The 18,538-nt window shown below is 37.8% G+C and overlaps 1 protein-coding gene across 8 annotated transcripts; it reads right to left on the bottom strand.

The window, feature by feature from the left end:
* Nucleotides 1–4,629: 4,629 nt before the first annotated feature.
* Nucleotides 4,630–12,436, bottom strand: LOC122062858 (LRR receptor-like serine/threonine-protein kinase FEI 1). Of its 8 annotated transcripts, none has more exons than XM_042626513.1 (13): nucleotides 12,136–12,436; nucleotides 11,915–12,050; nucleotides 11,673–11,744; nucleotides 11,511–11,582; nucleotides 11,324–11,395; nucleotides 11,095–11,166; nucleotides 10,921–10,992; nucleotides 7,681–7,799; nucleotides 7,283–7,465; nucleotides 6,876–7,208; nucleotides 6,242–6,490; nucleotides 5,496–5,629; nucleotides 4,630–5,052 (listed from the first exon to the last, which is right to left on the bottom strand). In XM_042626513.1, exons 1-13 carry the CDS (start codon nucleotides 12,221–12,223, stop codon nucleotides 4,828–4,830), a joined length of 1,827 nt encoding a protein of 608 aa, XP_042482447.1. In that variant the 5' UTR covers nucleotides 12,224–12,436; the 3' UTR covers nucleotides 4,630–4,827. The 8 variants fall into 8 exon arrangements, with proteins under 8 accessions (XP_042482447.1, XP_042482449.1, XP_042482451.1 ...); XM_042626515.1 differs by having other exon boundaries at nucleotides 7,693–7,799; XM_042626517.1 differs by having other exon boundaries at nucleotides 7,283–7,456; nucleotides 7,693–7,799.
* Between the last annotated feature and the right edge of the window lie 6,102 nt (nucleotides 12,437–18,538).

The raw sequence follows: 18,538 nt of genomic DNA, 5'->3' as shown, positions 1-18,538 counted from the left end.
GACCGCACAACCAGCTACCTTCACAAATGTTATTGGGTTAGCATGTTTATTCGAAGCCAAGAACTTGTCACAAAGATGATTCTCACTGCCAATTGAACCACAAAAGTTGACTGCAACCAACAAGGAGCTTCCGAACACAGGGGCTACGTTACCCGTCAAACGAATGACGATCAATGAATTGCAGGAGAGGAGAGCCAAGGGACTTTGTTATAATTGCAACAAACGCTTCGTTCCAGGCCATCGCTGTAAGAAACTTTTCTTAATCGAGGGATGTGATATCGAGGAAGAGGAGGAGATGGTGCTTGATATGGTAGCCAATGTAGTGGAGTAGATTGATCGGGTGCCCGAGATTTCTCTACACTCAATATGTGGGGTGAAAGCACCAAAGACAATGAGGATTGCAGGGAGGTTGGGACACATGGCTGTCACGATCTTGGTCGACTTAGGAAGCACCCACAACTTCCTAAGCTTAAAAATAGCTAAAAAGTTGGGGCTCATTCCTACTAATAAACAACGGAACAACCTTTCGAGGTTATGGTCGCCTCTGGAGAGAGGATCGCAAGTCCATGTATGTGCACCAACATTGAATTGAATGTGCAAGGAGTTTCAATTATTGTGGATTTCTTCCTCTTAGCCTTAGGTGGTTATGAGGTAGTGCTTGGTGCTCATTGGTTGCGAACTATGGGTCCTATTATGTGGGATTCTGTTAATCTTATCATGAAGTATGAGGTGGCAGAAAAAGAAGTTGAGTTCAAGGGAGTAACGGCTGGAACAGATAAAGTGGTAAGTGATCCCACTCGTGAAGGCGTAGTAAGCAAGGACTCTTGCTACAACTATGCTCTATCTTACCTACCACTATCCACAATGAAGGAGGGTCCACTTCACAACATGTGCAACGTCTCTTATGCCAATTCAAAGAAGTGTTTGTTGAACCCAAAGGACTACCTCCAATTTGGTTACATGACCACCGAATTCCTCTCAAAGTTGATGCCCAACCAGTATGTGCTAAAGCCTATCGTCACCCTTATTTTCAAAAAAAGGATTGAGGGTTTCATTTTCTTGTACTATAGGCAACTCATCTTGAACTTAATGTCGTTCTCCCAAATGCTTTTTAAGAAGGGATACATGAAATGTAGGATGAATTTTAGATGCTCTGGCAGTGCTAACCTATAAGCCACCTTCCCAACGTGCTGGAGGATTTTGTATGGACCAAAGTATCATGGGGCCAATTTTTGTACCTTCCTCAATGCAAGGGACATTTGACAACATGGGTGCAACTTAACATAAACCCAGTCTCCAACCTTGAACTCCCTCTCCCGATGATTTTTGTCATAGATACACTTCATTCTGTTTTGAGCTTCCATGAGTATATGGCATAGCTCTTTGATTTTGGCGTCCCTTTCCAACAACTGTTTCTTTACAGCTTCCACCTTAGCTGTACCTGGTACATACATAAGCAATGACGGTGGTGACCGACCATAAACTACCTCAAATGGAGCAGTTTTAATGGCAGAATGCCAGCTTGTATTATAGTAATACTCAGCCCATGCTAACCATTTTCCCCACTCTTTAGGATGAGAATTGGTAAAACACTTGAGGTACATTTCCATCGTACGATTAACTACCTCGCTTTGACCGTCGTTTTGGGGATGATACGCTGAACTAAGATTAAAATGGGTTCCATTAAGTTGAAAAAGTTCCTTCCAGAAATTGCTGGTGAAGGTAGGGTCATGATCACACACTATTGACTTAGGCATCCCATGTAATCAAAAAATTTGATAAAAAATAGTTGTGCGACTCCTGCAGAGGTATAAGGATGTGATAGAGAGAGAAAATAAGCATATTTAGAGAGCCAATCCACCACTAGCAATACAACTGATTTTCCCTTGGAAATAGGGAGTCATTTCACGAAATCCAAAGAAATATCCTCCCAAATCCAAATTGAAAGTGGTTGCAACAAGCCCACAAGAGCCTATAGTTCAGCCTGGTGTGATATTTTTCAAAGAGAGAATTTTTCTCCCTAGAAATTCTCCTCTTATTCCCACCATTATTGACCAATTCCATAGCAACACTTACAAAGGATTTCAAAAAGCTTTATTGGCAGGGGATGCAGAAATCAATTGTGGAAAAAATAGTCAAGTGTAACACTTGTCAATGCCACAAGGCTGAACTATAGGCTTCTGTGGGCTTGTTACAACCACTTTCAATTCCTGTACGAATTTGGGAGGATATTTCTATGGATTTCATGGAATGACTCCCTATTTCCAAGGGATAATCAGTTGTATTGGTAATGGTGGATCGGCTCCCTAAATATGCTCATTTTCTCTCTCTGTCACATCCTTATACCTCTGCAGGAGTGGTACAACTATTTTTCGATTACATGGGATGCCTAAGTCAAGAGTGTGTAATCGTGACCCTACCTTCACCAACAATTTTTGGAAGGAGCTTTTTTAGCTTAATGGAACCTGTTTTAATATCAGTTCAACATATCATCCCCAGACCGACGGTCATAGCGAGGTGGTTAATTGTACGAAGGAGATGTGCCTCAGGTGCTTTACTAGTTCTCATTCTAAAGAGTGGGGAAAATGGTTAGCATGGGCTGAGTATTGCTATAGTACCAACTGGCATTCTGCCATTAAAACTACTCTATTTGAGGTGGTTTATGGTCGGTCGCCATTGTCATTGCTTACGTATGTATCAAGTACAGCCAAGGTGGAAGCCGTGGAGAAATAGTTGTTCGAAAGGGACGCCAAACTCAAAGAGCTAGGCCATACGCTCATGGCAACTCAAAATAGAATGAAAAGCATCTATAACAAAAATCATTGGGAGAGAGAGTTCGAGTTTGGAGACTGGGTTTATGTTAAGTTGCACCCGTATCGTCAAACATTCCTTGCATTAATGAATGCATAAAAGTTGGCCCCACGATACTTTGATCCATACGATATCCTCCAACGCGTTAAGAAGGTGGCTTACAGGTTAGCACTGCCGAAGCATTCTAGAATCCATCCTACATTTCATGTATCCTTCTCAAAAAGCATTTGGGAGAACGACATCAAGTTCAAGATGAGTTGCCTATGGTACAAGAAGATGAAACCCTTCATCCTTTTCCACTGGCCATATTAGACCATCACACTTACAAAAGGCAGGCCCAAGTGCTTGTGCATTGGCGAGAACTCTCCCCATCTGAGGCAACTTGGGAGAATATGGAAACCATGAAGTTACAGTTTCCTGATCTTGGTCTAGAGGCAAGACCAAATTCAAGGGGGGAGGAACATGTTACATATGGGTGTGTGATAATAAGCCATGTGCATGTGCCATGCATGACCAAGTCGTAGGAGAGGAATCCCATCAAAGACTGAGTCTTAAGGAGGGAAAAGTAGTAAGAGGTTGTTATTTTATTTGGAAGGGAAGCATTATGTGGGCGGTTATAGGGGAGAGATAGTGAGGTGTCATGTTGAATAAGTCAGCTATGTATGAAGATATCTGAAAACTATGAATGAATAGGGGTTAAAATATGAATGAAGATATCTGAAAATTAATCCAAATCATCTACCTTGCGTAGTGAGCTCAGGCTTCCTCAATAAAGCCACTTGTCAAACCATTGTTTTTTCTACATTTTTCTAATATCCCGTTCTACACCATGGGAGGGAAGAACCGTACTATGTTGTACGTACCATTGAGAGAGAGAGAGAGAGAGTTTGGAATGGGAAGCTTTGTTGCGATTTTTCCACAACACATGGTCTTTTGTTTTCATAAATGTTTCTTTATGTTGCCATTAAGAGTGCTTAAAGAAGCATTTATGGAAAAAAAAAGACATTTGTGGTCGACTTAGATCAAGAGCTGATCTAAGAGAGAGAGAGAGATAGCAAGGAAGAAAAGAAGAGGAAATGGCAGCCATGAGTCTGGGTGTTCTATGAGAGTTACATGGGCCGGAAGAAAAATCGAGGGCTAAAATATCAAATGTCAAAACACATAAATAGATGAGGGAGATCATTGGTTTGGGTAATTTTGTGATTCCTATTTTTTGTTTGATAATTTGGCTAAACAAAATATTGGGTCATTGACATTTTAGAAAATCAAAACCCTTTTTCGAATAATCTTGTAATTTTCAAAAAATTTATCTGAAAAACCATTAGGTGGCAAATGTTGCCAACACCCCTTTTCTTTTGCTCAAACTTATTGTAAATCTTATGCAAGAAATGGATAGAAAAGAAACATAGTAAGACGAAAATGATGATAGTGCAAGAGCTGTTTCATTGACTGGGTCTAAACTCAAGGCAGTTTTTGGCTGTTGCAAGAGCTGGACCTTAAAAACAAATTGATGGTGTCCTTATCTTGCTGTTGCAAAAGCTGAACATTGAAAATAATTTGGTAGTGCCCTTTATCTGCCAAGAGAATTACACCATCCAAGATCCCTCCTTGCATTATTATCTTACAAAGATGAGATTTTCTTATTGACACCCATTAAAGAATTGTAATTTGTTATGATACTTTTCCTTTTTTCCTTTTAATATAATACATTTTTTCTTCAATGAATGTAACATCTGTCATTTCACATATGTGCTTTAAAATATGTAAGGCAATGACAGCTTTTGATGATGATATAATATATAATACGTCACTTTCAAATTAATTATGAAATCCTTTTTTTTATTCACCGATGACAAAGGGCAATTAAAAGAAATTATCAAATTATGAATACAATAATAGAGGTGTCATATAGACAGTCCCTATAATGCAATAACTATACAAAGCCTCAGAGAAAGAGGCACAACCCTCAAAAATGGATGAGATAGCCTCATTCCAAAAACAGAAATCATATTCCCACTAATAGCAGTCTGATTGTGACTCATAGAACTCACTAGGGCAAGGTGACATGATCTCTTCCTCTAGCATCTGCAAGACATGTTTCATTGAAGGGCGATCATCTGGATTTGCATCAGTGCACTTTGTGGCAATATCAAGGACCACTTGAACAGTCTCTACGTCTGCATCAATGCACCTTCTATCCACTATGTCGGCCAATCGTTTTTCTCTGATCATTGTATTCATCTGAAAATTTGCAGCAGAACAAACCTCTGTTAATAAATTTAGAACAATTGCGAAAAAAATATGATATCCTGCCGATGTAAAAATAAAAGATAGGAAAAGAAAAGATTTCTTTAGCGCTTGTAAATACCAAAAAATAAATAGAGGGAGATGGCAACCCACGTCACACCAATGGCAGCATGGGAAATAATATAATCTACAAGGACCCCAAATGGTTGTGGAGGAAGAGAGAAAATAATAAAAAAGTCAAAAAAACCATTGTGAGAAGACTTCCTCTTAAATAAATTACTGTCATAGGTGAGGTGGTGGAGAAATGGGGTATAGGTCACTTTCTAAGAACTAGATTTGAAAATTATGGATTTCATAAAAGAAAATTAGAACATATTTGGGTGTTTCTTATTTGACAGAATTTGGGTCCAAGGGGAAGTTAAATTTGGAGAACTCACCCAACCAACGACATTCAAGCCCTTCTTAACAAAAGATTGATCAGTAGGCCTCTTCCCAGTGACAAGCTCTAACAAGAGAACTCCAAAGCTGTACACATCTGACTTCTCAGTGACTTGTCCACTATTCAGATATTCTGCTCCACAAGTGGCAAATTCAGTCATTTGCAATGTTTATCGATCGACTAATCAATTGAACATGAGATGAACAAAACAATTATCCACAAATAAAGTCAATTAGTAAGGTGGCAAGACTGGAGTGTAATGTTGTGAACCATGCATAATTATCATATGTATGAACTGATATTTAGCTATATATGATCTTCATGACATTTGTCATTATGTAACGCCTACAGTTGAAGTCATTCTGCTCCACAAGTGGCAAAACATTCACTAACTGATTGAACATGATGAACGATACAATTACCAACAAATAAGTCAACTATTAAGGGCGAGATTGGGATTTAATGTAGTAAACCATACATGATATCATATGTAGCCTAATGCTTCTTGACATTGTCATGAGCCTGAAACAGGATTTTTAAACTGTTTCAGACTCATGTTTAACAATCCTTTCACTTTGATATGAGAGAGAGAGTACACCATAAGGTTACCACCATGAGGAACCCATGGGGAAAACCACTAAATAAGGGCTCTGTAAAATTACTATTTATTGGAGTTGGTTTGGGTTGGAGATCCACAGAAGATATAATGAGTCAGACAAATAAAGGAAATGCATGGCAACAAACCTGGTGCCAAATAACCAAAAGTGCCAGCAACCACAGTAGTCACATGGGCATCCTCATCTACCAAGAGCTTGGCAAGACCAAAGTCAGAAACATGAGGTTCGAGATTTTGATCAAGTAGAATATTGCTGGATTTTATGTCACGGTGCACGATTGGTGGGCAGCAGTCATGGTGTAAGTATGCCAATCCCCTAGCTGAACCAAGGGCTATTCGTAAGCGAATATTCCAGTTCAGGGGCTGTCCACCATGCTCTGAAGACAAAAATGAAAATGAAATTAATAAGATTGGACTTTGAACCAAGGGTAACAACATTGGTTCTGTATAATGCAGCCTAAATCTTAACAAATAATAATATCAACCAGTGAGGCCACCATGTGATTGCCCCCAAAAAGGGAACATTCCCTCACCCCTCCAAAAAAGAAAAGGGTCAAAACCTTTTCCTAACTCTTACTGTCTTACAAAATGGAATGATGAGATTGTTAAGAACATCCGTTTTCATGGTCGGACCCATCAAACGTTAACAATTTGACCATTATGTGTATGGTATTATCGCTAGTATACTGTTGATATCAATATAACCCTTTGTATAGCCTTAATAGAACCAAACATCTTTATTCAGTTCGAAAATTTGCATACCATGGAGGAGGTGATCTAAGCTGCCCAAGGCCAAATAATCATATATAAGAAGTTTGGCAGTGGGAAGCCTGCAGTAACCTCGCAGGTTTACAAGATTTATATGCTTGATGGTACCCAAAATCTCGAGTTCCCTCTCAAAAACTTGATCACATCCTTCACGACTACGATCAATTCTTTTAACAGCAAATGCACTACAATTGTTCATAACCATCTTGTATACGGTTCCAAATCCCCCTGATCCTACCACATCCTCTTCACCAAGTGTCTCGATCTTTTCTATGATTTCATATGAGGCATAAGGAAGATTGCCATGGAATGTGACAAGCTTGGCACCTATAAAAAGGAAACAGTTAGCCAGATAAATAGATTGATCCACAGAAAACAGGTATAAGATTTGAACAACTTACTTGAATCTTGATCAACTTGCTTCTTGACTTCTTTATATTTCTTGGCAGCTCTTTCCTTCTTTGATAGTAAACAAATCCAGAGGAAAACGAGAAGCACAATAAGCACAAGACCCATTGTGGACATTGCACCAATCAGAACTCCACTCATGTAATGAGAAGATCGTTTAGTAAGGTCTGCAGTAACTTCGTCATAAATCAAAGCGGTGTTAGTTTTTGGACAGGTGCACATACGTGTTACTTAAGGGTAGTTGATTTCCAAGAAAAGGAAACTAATAATGTTCAAATCAAATCAATTCACTAGTTTAGGTTAGGTGATCAAGTCCAGTTGCGAGCTTAGTTTGGTCGTTCTACAAGGAAAATTATTGCATCGTAAAAAAAAAATATTGTCTACAGCTTGCCTTGTGGTTCACCTTCTTCATGTGGTAGCACAGCTGGGAATCCCAAGGAACTCTGACATGGCTTTTGTATTTGCTGGCCGCACAAATCTAAATTGCCAGTAAACCTGTGCAAACACATTCTCAGAACAAGCTCAATAGGAGAGCACACAGAACAAAATGTAGCTGGTTGTTAGAGAGAAAACATTGAAAAGAGAATGATGGGACACCAAATGACATGGCTTTTGTATTTTCTGACCGCACAAATCTAAATTGCCAGTAAACCTGTGCAAACACATTCTCAGAACAAGCTCAATAGGAGAGCACACAGAACAAAATGTAGCTGGTTGTTAGAGAGAAAACATTGAAAAGAGAATGATGGGACACCAAATCACTGACATGGTAATATATAATTAATCCCTAATGTGAACATGTTTGACACTTCAAATTCCCAGCATTCCTGGTTAGACAGTCACCAGGATCACCATTGATCTCACCTACAAAGACTTATGGGTGGATGATATTTGTAATCCATTTCTCTACTCACGAGACAAATTGCATGCATTTCCTCTATTTGTCCAAAGGGTACATTTAGATGGTTCCCCCACCTTCCTAGGTTTTCAAATACCTCTGTGATTTATGTACATATCATATAGAAAATTATAAGAATATTTTATTTTGTATAAGTTGTCCTCCTCTCCCAAACGTTTTTCAGATCTTGTTACATATACACGTCCTAGTACGTATAGCACAACACCCCCCCCCAAAAAAAATAAATAAATAAATAAAACCACTATGATCACCAAAACTATAGCCTAGATTCAGGCTGTTGTGACCAAAAATTGACCGTCAGCTCCAAGAGAGACCAGCAAGGCTGCAAAATCAAGAGGGGCCAGAAGGGTGCTACGGCCAAGATTCTCCGACGCCAAAGTCAGTTTTCAGACAACAATAAGAAGTTCTTGTACAGAAAGAACAGTGGGAAGAGAAGGATTCGATCCTCCTCTTTTATCTGGACAATCTTCTTATTTATAGGGTGAGAGGTAATGAATCCCTAATCCCAATAAAGGGGGTGAAATACCTTGTTTACCCTTGTAGGCAAGTGCCTTGAGTCGGTGGAGAGACCCTTGCCTTATGGTTAGCTTTTCTGAATGCCACATCTCCCACGCCTAGGGCGTATCTACAAGGGCACAAGCCTATGTATACTCCACGAGAACAAGGCCACAAGGGCAATGCCCCAACAAATCGCCAAGGGCGTATCTACAAGGGCACAACCCTATACTCCATGAGAGCAAAGCGCCAAGGGCAAGGCCCAAAACACCACACTAGTTAACTCCGGGCATAGCCTTATCACCGTGCAAGCAACTACACCTACTATACCACCGATCAACAAGCTATAGCTACAAAGCACCAGGCTACAATATCAAGCTACAACTACGGGTTAAAGCTACAAACCAGCACTTGCCTTGGATGGCCATTCCCAAGGATGCTGCTTGGTTCTCTTACCTTGGATGACCATTCCTAAGGACTTACATGTATACAAGATCTCAGTTGCAATGGGCGCATCGAACGACGACAAAGCATGCCTTGGACGACCATTCCCAAGGACTGCTCATAAAGCTACAAGGCATGCCTTGACCATTCCAAAGATTTGTTCTCTTCTAGCATAGTTTTCAAGGTTGTTTTACCATGGTCGGGACTCAGGTTGCTTAACCAATCTTCTGCTCGGTGCTCAGTTCTCTAAGCCAAGTTCTGGTCAGGGTTGGTAAACCAAGCCAAAATCCCTAGTTGGCCTAAGGTAGCTCACCATTCTCTAGTCTGGTTAGCCCTACATGTTCTGGTCAGTTATACCTGGTCTACCCACTTCTCCTTGGTTTTTAGCTCTTCAACTCAAATCATCATCTCAATTTATCATTTTGGCTCTTCAGCCCATCGGCTCCCTCATGCTCGAGTTCTTGACAATCAAACAAGAACACCTCATTTACGCGGGGGGCATCCGATGCACCCAAAGAACACCTCACCAATAGGCATGGGACACTTGGCATTCAGAAAAGCCAACCATAAGGCAAAGAACTCTCCACTAGGCACTTGCCTACAAGGGTAAGCAAGGTATTCACCTCCTTTATTGGGATTAGGGTTTCATCTCCCTCACCCTATAAATAAGAAGATTGTCCAGGTAAAAGAGGAGGGTCGAATCCTTCTCTTGCACTGATCTTTATAAACAAGAACTCTTCATTGTTGTCTAAAAACTGACTCGGAGAGTCCTGGCCGAGGCACCTTCCAGCTCCTCTTAATTTTGCAGGTCTCTCCCAGAGCCGACGATCAATTTTTGTTGCAACACAGGCTATTTATTGTCCAGTGTTCTAAATGATTGGTTTTCTCTATGGAAATCCTAGTGAATACTCTATTATCATCCACATATCTACTTAATTAATGTCAAGTTGGTTAATATAATGCTTCTATAATCGTTTGAAAAATTAATTCTATTTCAAGAATTTGGACATTTGAATAGAGGATGCGCCCTCTAAATGGTGGAGCATAGGTTACAATGGCTCACTATGTATGGCATGCAGCCTATCCAGTGGTCCAAACCTTCATTTCTACACCAGCGAAGGTGAAAATATTTTTCCCATTCTTATTATTGCAATTTCTGTTCATAGTGCTTTCATTTTGAAGTTTTACCCCATTAGCTAGGATTTTGAATAGACATTAACAAATTAGGGATGTTTAATATGTCAAACATCCTCGCTTTCTTCCAATATTGATATGGATCTGTTGAGACCTCCAATCCAATTCTAATACCTTAAACATTGGGTATAAGAAGAGACTGAACTTCATGCACATACATTAGACCCCCGACCCAAGAAACAAAAATTTGTCTCCAACTCTCTGCACTGGATAATATCATATTATCATGCTGATTATGGATGTGGGGGATATTATAACTGGCCCAAGCTTGGTCCAGATCTACACATATCTATAATACATATGCAGTATCTTCTTCCATACGGAACATATAAGGCTTACTAATCATGAATTTTATGAAAAGAAAGATTTAAATAGCTAATCTTGTATTTAAATAGTCCACATATTCTGTCTTAATATCCAGGTAAAATACCAAGACCCTGGATGATTTAGGTTATGATTATTACCAAGCAATTTCATCATTGAGTTAAAATATCAAACCATAGAAGACAAACCATAATACAAAAGCATAACAGCAATTCAAACATGCTCGAAATGAAAGTGAGAACATGGAAAACTTACGACTCATGCCCAAAAGTGTTGAGCACTCCAATATTTGGGATTTCACCGGAAAAGAAATTAGTGGATAAGTTCCTGAGATGTATAGCATTGAATAAGAACACCATAAATAACGGTTGATCTTGCAAATACTATTACCATTAATTGTTATGTTGGTATATCAATATTTAGACTTACAGAAAGTTTAACCGTCTAAGAGAGCCGATAGAGGAAGGTATTGATCCCCTCAGTGAATTGCTCGACAGATCCCTGGATATCATCCTCAAATTTATTAAAACTGGGCTCAGGACGAAATCATATAAAAGATTAAGCAAATAGAAAAAATTTCTAAAATGATAAATGACATTACGATAAAGAAAGAACAGAAGAAGATCTATGTCTGAATAGAAGAATACAAGTGTCTTACAATATGGTTAGATGAGAAAGGTTTCCAAGCTCAGGCGGTATGTTTCCTTGTAGGTAATTAGCCCTCAAGTACCTTTGAAGATCAAAATTAAAGATAACCCAAATGTAACAGAATAGAATAATTGAAGTTTAATTAGGGAGGGGGGGGGTGGAAAGGAAAAAAGAGGGAAAGGTTCCTTTTCTCTTACAGTGCTCTGATGTCAGTGCATTGGGTAATCTCAGTGGGAATTACTCCATGTAAGCTGTTCTGATGAAATGCCCTAATAGCAAATACACACATAAATATAAGAAACTTCAGAAAAAAGAAGACGACCTTTACTATCTTCAGTAAATGGGGGCAAAGTACTAACAGTCTCTGCAATCTCTTGAGCCTCCCAATGCCTGGAGGTATGATCCCTTTAAGTTGCATGTAAGGAAGATCTCTAGGAACCCAAAACAAAAAAAGGGGGGGGGGAATGAAAAATTAGGAATCAGAAAATGAAGAAACAAAGGAGAAAAAAAAGGTGAAATGATTAATCTACTTAATCTTAACAATGGGAGGAGAAACCGAGTAAAAGACAAGAAGGATAGGATTTAGGACGCAATGAAATACATGGAACGAACTCGTTGGTCTCGGAAATGACAAGAGATGCCAGTCCAGTTGCAAGGGTTGGCATCAGAAGCTCTCCAGTTGTTGAGAAAACCTCGACTGTCGTTCAAAGCATCTTTTATTTCCAACAATGTGTAGCCTTTAAGAAAGAAAACAAATCAAATACACTAATTAAAGATGAAAAATAGCTAAAAATGTGGAAGGCAGGGGAATGAGATTGTTACCATCTTGAGAGAGGGCAAGAGCACAGGCGTTTAGAAGGGTTGTAGCTGTGACAGCTGAAAGGACCCAAATTAGCAAACCCATTTTCATTTTCGAACCAAATGAGCTCCAGAAGAACTTTCAGTACTGGGTAGAGCGAGAGAGAGAGGGGGGGATAGAAGTAAAGTTCAAAGAGAGATTAGTGAATGAAGTTGTTGAATGATTAAGGTTGAAGCAAGAGTGAGGGAGTGAGAGAGTGAGTGGAGACTACTTTCTCTCGTTATCATTTCTAAGTTATTATTAAAAACGGCTTCGCTAGTGGAGATTGGGGGCCGGGAGGAAGGTGGAAGCAAAGGAGAGAGAGAGAGAGAGAGAGAGAGAGAGAGAGAAGCATAGGAAATCGCGCAGATGGAGGAAAATAGCCGTTGTCGATTGGGACGTTTTTCCATTTCAAAATTAAAAGAAATAAATTTAATGCTCACGTGGCTTCCTCAAACTCGACATTGTTGCGATTTGTTCTGTCCAACTTCACCAATTTATTCACATCATGGATCTAGGGGGCGGTATCGGCAGAAGCATACCGATCCGGATCGGATTGAATTGGCACATATAAGTCGGTTTTTCTCTTGCTTTTTTTAAAGGTTCAAATTTTTTACTGTTTTACCCCTGAAATGATATAGATAATTGATACGAATTAATCAAAGATCGTGAATCAATCTCAATTAATACTAATTCAATACTGACAATACAATACCATTACTTGAAACCATGGAATACATAGATACGATGAAACCCTGCTCTCACATCATGTATAAAGCTTTCATCCTAAATTTCAAACCAAGAAATGAAGAGATTCTCCTCTCATGTGTGGGATTGAAATCCTCTCCTGATCTCCAATTGTTGGAACAACCAACGTGGATCTAATAATTGGGAGTATTCATAGTACACATATATTTTATCATATTTTAAACATTCATTGTCTTCGACCAAAAAAAAAATCAATGTCAAAATCATATTTTTATGTTTAAAACTTAAAATATGGAAACATATGTTATAAAAAAGGATGTCAAATTAAATGCATATTTTTCCATATTTTCCTCGTAATTTTTATCTTACTAACATTTTTTATTTAAAAAAAAAATTAAAATCCAAATTCTCTTTTCTAATTGAAAATCCAAACCTAGAGAGGGATGTAGGAATACTACTTATATGCTTGTTTGCCCTAATATTTATTTCAACTAATCATAAAGAGGATCTATTAAGTACTTTTTTGCTTAAAATCTCAAGTATATATATGTTTCATGGTAAATATATATATATATATATATCCATATTTTTTTTCTCACAGAACGGCTGTATTAAATATGTATTAAACATGCACGGTATTATTGTCATACATGTTTATTAAGTAGGATTTTTTAAAAGTATTATTGACATATGACTCGTTCAACTGTTGTACATGTCTGTTCTCATATCATTGTCGCTCCGGAACTTACTATGGGAGGATTTGGGCATGCACCCCCATCCATGGTTAATAGTAGGGGTATTTCTATTTGATATGGACGATTTGATACCAATCTATACCAATATCATAACTATTTTGAGAACAATCGATACATATTCTGTTACCATGCTCTAAAACTATGACCCCAACATATGGGTATGCACACACGAATGTACACCCCAAATCCTCCCAACCATCAAATGCACACTTGGATGCCTAAGGGCTGGAGATGATTTAAGTCATGTATAAAAAGGATTGTAGATTAATTGGCAGCCAATGTGGATTGGAACTAAACTCTCAATTACGATCAAACCTCATTGAATCAACACTGGTAGGAGCAGAGGATGTACCATATACAGCCTCATCATTGATCTGACGAATTGAACTTTACCCAAAAGAAGATAACAGAAATTGAACCTTTTTCCTTCGGAAGTGTCTAGTTGTGGCTGTTGCCGACCAACTACTGAGCACGGTTCGTTTTTGTTGTCTCTTCTTCTGTTTTTATACTCTAAGTCGCCACCCAAAAACTAGGAGGGAGGATTTTCTAAACCTGTCACTTGAAAAAGATTCTCTTGGTAAATCATAGACCTCAGGGTTTCTTTCCCAACTACATATTTGGGTATTGTTTGACAATGTTTCTATTGTTTCTATGTTTTGAAACAGTTTTTCACGTTTTCAAAAATAAAAATAGATTTTTAGTGTTTAATAAACATATTTCTCGAAATATTTTTCGTAGACATAATGCCACTAAAATCGCCAATAGTATCATCGGATGCCAAAAAGAAAGAAGGGGTTCAATTGCCTCCTTTTAGGTTTAAATAGTTACGAGATTTATCGAGCACGACAACCCCTTTTTTTTCTCTCAAATTCATTTCTAGAAACGACAAAACAAATCTTGTTTCGTCAAAGTCATTTTCAGAATTGTAAATAGGCATAAATTTTGATTTATGGGTGAAACAGAACAACTTTATCAAACGCTTTTTAGGTTTTTTCTCCGTTTATGGAAATAAGAAAATATAGAAACAGTAGAAATGGAACATTTTTCAAACAGTGCCTTGGTTTACTTGGTTCTTTGAGTAAGCGAAATAGTAAGAGAATCAATGAGAAACGATGAAACAATGTCATACATACATAAGGGGATATTAAAGTCAATTTATGTGAAAAGGTGAGAGATAAAGAAAGACACTATTAGCGTACCATTTCGATTTGCTCTGAAAACTTTTTCCTTCCATTTTGCGTGAGATAAAGTTACGATAAAATTATGATTGTTGTTGTTGTTGTTGTTGTTGTTATTGCCTTATTGGTATTGTTTAAATGGGCACAAGACCATAATGGTACATAGGCACATGCTCAACCAACAGAATTGGAACTTATAATGCGTCAAATTTCAAAAACAATCATCTATTGTAACATGAGTCATCGAGTACATAATCTTCTGGTGTTGTCATCGCTTTTGTTTCAAAATAGTATGGGGAATCCTCTCTATGTATGTTTTTTTTTTAGGTAAAAGTATGAATTAATTCAAATGACAAGAGAAAAGGCACTTCGCCTAAAAGGAAAGATTAGAATCATAAAGGATGGAAAGAAAGTTGTTCTCGTGATGGATTTCATGATCAAAGTTCTTTTTACATTTTTTAATTACCATAACTCAGTAAAAGTTTCTAAAATAAGTAGAGAAAAGATTGAAAAATTTTGGGAGGCTTTTTCCGAGGGAAAGGCATCATTTAGATGCAGATCGTTCAAAGAAACCATAAGCTCAACTGCTCAAGGAAACATTTGAAATCCACACTCATTTGCTAAGATGTTTAAAACATTATACTACAAAATTTTGAACCAACCAATGAGATATGGATTGTAGTTAGGGTCTCTCATTCCCTCCACCCAATAACTTTGTCTTTAGGACCGATAATCAAACTCTTTTTTTCTTTTCTCCTGTTATCGACAAGTATCCAAGACTTCAGCTAGACTAGTCCCGCGAGCCCATACTGACTTTATAACTGCACGGATCGAGTCATACAGGGGGTTGAATGAGAACCATTCAACTTTCATTAAAAAGCAGTGAAGAGCACTAACACCCCCCCCTATGTGAATGGCCCAAGGAGGTAAGAGGAGTCGAACTCAAAACTCTGTACTACTATCACTATATAAGATCTTTGATGCCTCTCTTCTGTATTATTTCTATGATTCAAAATTTTCATATAAGAATATGTAAAATTGCCTTTTCCCAATTGATTCGCAGCAAAAGGTTGAATCAGATTGCTGATTTTCTCTACGGAAAATGAGAGAAAGCCTACTATCATTGGTGCCTCATGCTATTGCCTAAGTTATCTAGGCAAAGAGGAACTCCCTGTAGATATTCCATTCTGTCATTTCGAGGATGTTCAGGAGAATAATGAGATAGACATTTTGGGATATAAGGGAGGTCCACCTTGTGTAAGTTTAAAATTAAGAAAACACCCTAAGAGAGTAAGAGAGGTTAAACAGGGAAAATTAGTAAAACTACGTTACAGTTTGTCCGAAATTTATAAATTAAGTGTATTTTATCGTAAAATATCCTAATTTAGAGCTTGAAAAGAGCTTGATTTGACCATCATTTTATGTTTTTTTTTTTTTTTTTACCATATGAGTCCTACATTTTGAAAGAGTTTTTCAACCAATTTTCTTACCAAATTAGTAATCAAATTTCATACCATTGAATAATACTTCGAATAAGCTTCGCAAGTTCACGAAAATTGGACTTGTGAATTCGAATTTACGAAATTTAAAAGTTGTAAGGATTAATAATGATTCGGACCGGTTGAACCCTAGGTCGTACTGTGGGTCAAACCTTTATTAGACTACAGGTCAACCCATGAATCAGCCTGGTGCATAGCGTTAGACCATTGGAATTAGCATAGTTTTCAACCAGAAAGAAAAAGTAGAATCGGATCAACCAGTGAAAAAGATATCATCAACAAGAACAGGTGTGGAAACAGTCTGCAGTTGTTGCACCAGTGCAATGAGCATTGGGTGGTTAAGAACCCCTTGGAACGCATACCCAAATGCTCTCAATAGTTCAATGCACATCACACCTCACCACTTACTACAAAGGATGTGAACTCCAAAAAAAGGTGTCCAATACGCATCCACGAGACAGGGATCAAGGCCATGAACATTATCAGAAATGGGCCAGATTTGTTGTAATAATCTGGGTGGGCCGGTTTCCTCTTATTTTCCCCTACCATATAGCCTTGATTCTGGAAAGGTGTTTTCTATTGATAGTCCATGTCTTAGGTTGGTAAACCTGAGGTTATGTGCCCTAATTCTGTAGTTGGTTGATGGTGTCCGGTAAAGATAAGTATTCCTCTTATTTGTAAGAAGGGATAATGTCACATCAATGAGGGTTTGGAGAATGATATCATTTATATAAGATTCATATGATTATAATAGGAGAGAGAATGTCAGCGTGAACCTCAGAGCTCATTATGTGAAAAGGCAATTATTGGAATCTACACTCCGTTGGCATATGCTTATTTTCTCTATTCATATATTTAGGTGGTTCAATTTAGACTAAGCACAAGGGGCTCAAAAAGATGAAAAGAATCAAAGTCGTAGACTGGATTATCTTCGACCATATACTCATCTAACATTTGCATTGTGTTGCAAAAATAAAAGATTGGAATGCATTCTATCTCAAACTTGCACTTACGCAGCATTTGTTTCTTCTCAAATAAATTTTTTATGGTAAATTCAATTTTATATCAAACTTAGGGTGAGTTTTTCTTCACCCATGCTAAAAAGAGAATCATGATCCACAAGTTATGGTGGTTAGATGAAACTCCTGGAATAGTGTCAAAGGCATTTTGGACTTCAAACAATAGGGGGTAGAGGGAATAATAACACCTCAATCGCTTGATTCTCTTCACCCATGGTGAAGAAAAAGTCTGGCGTTAAACATTATTTGGTATTTTTTAAGGTGGTGAAAGAAAAAGAGGTTTAAGGGGGTGAAAGAAAGAGAGTTTTTCTAAGAGGATAATATAAAAAGAAATTTACACACAATAGCAATGAGGGGTTGAAAAATGATATCATGTCTATCATCCATATGAGGTGGAACTCAGAAATGCACATGAGTTGGGCCTAATTGATGACAACGTTCTAAGTGGATCATTATCCTTTTGGCTCGAAGCCCTTACATGGTTGCGACCCCAAGTACAAATGCCAGGTAAGAACTGGACCGAGCTTGGCATTCTTTTACCAATTTACTCCCTAAGTCAGCCCAACATGAATCTGTGTGGTGCTGCACTTCTACTCTTCTCGATCAAGTCTTGAGACCCACCATTTACGCATCCGTGAGCAAATAAGCAAGGTGATGGTTTTTTTCTTTTTTAAGACCAGATCCGATATTGTGAACTAAATCCTTGCAAACGTATCTTTCTCCTCTCACACATACAACTCCTTGACTTAAAAATTAAAACAAACAGCTTAAAACTATTTCCATGTTCAAAATAAGAAGAGTTCCGAAGAATCAACAAGAGTAGAACCACATACTCAAAAGAAAGGAGGAGTAATTGAAACTATTTTGTTGCCCCAAGAATTTAGTGAGGACCTCAAGTGATAGGGATCATACTATCTTTTATTGGGTATAACTGATAGATTCCTGTTGTGTTTCTTTTCTTGAGATTTGTAGTTGCAATCAAAAAAAAAAAAAAAAAAAAAAAAAAACCATACACACACTCAGTTTTCATGTTGCATGGTTTGAAAATTAGAATCAGAATCAATCAATCATGATTCTGAGTAATGTCGATTTTCAAAATTCAATATGGAATCGATCATGAATACAGTTTAATCTTTAGTTTTGACAAGTTTTTTTCTTATTTTAATACGTAAAATAATGAAAAATTAATAAAAACTTACTTCTTCTAAATTGTAACTAATTAAATAAA

This window comes from Macadamia integrifolia, unplaced genomic scaffold (assembly GCF_013358625.1).
Source record: "Macadamia integrifolia cultivar HAES 741 unplaced genomic scaffold, SCU_Mint_v3 scaffold1130, whole genome shotgun sequence".
NCBI classification, from domain to species: Eukaryota; Viridiplantae; Streptophyta; class Magnoliopsida; order Proteales; family Proteaceae; genus Macadamia; species Macadamia integrifolia.
This window is presented reverse-complemented; position numbering and strand designations above follow the sequence as displayed.

What these genes read in the sequence shown, in the direction of transcription:
- LOC122062858 (XM_042626513.1), bottom strand. Translation starts at nt 12,223, where the DNA reads ATGAAAATGGGTTTGCTAATTTGGGTCCTTTCAGCTGTCACAGCTACA. An exon ending in CTCAAGAGATTGCAGAGACT is followed by an intron (nt 11,583 to 11,672) that starts GTTAGTACTTTG and finishes ATTTGCTATTAG; the next exon opens with GGCATTTCATCAGAACAGCT. An exon ending in GCTTGAATGTCGTTGGTTGG is followed by an intron (nt 5,053 to 5,495) that starts GTGAGTTCTCCA and finishes GCAAATTTTCAG; the next exon opens with ATGAATACAATGATCAGAGA.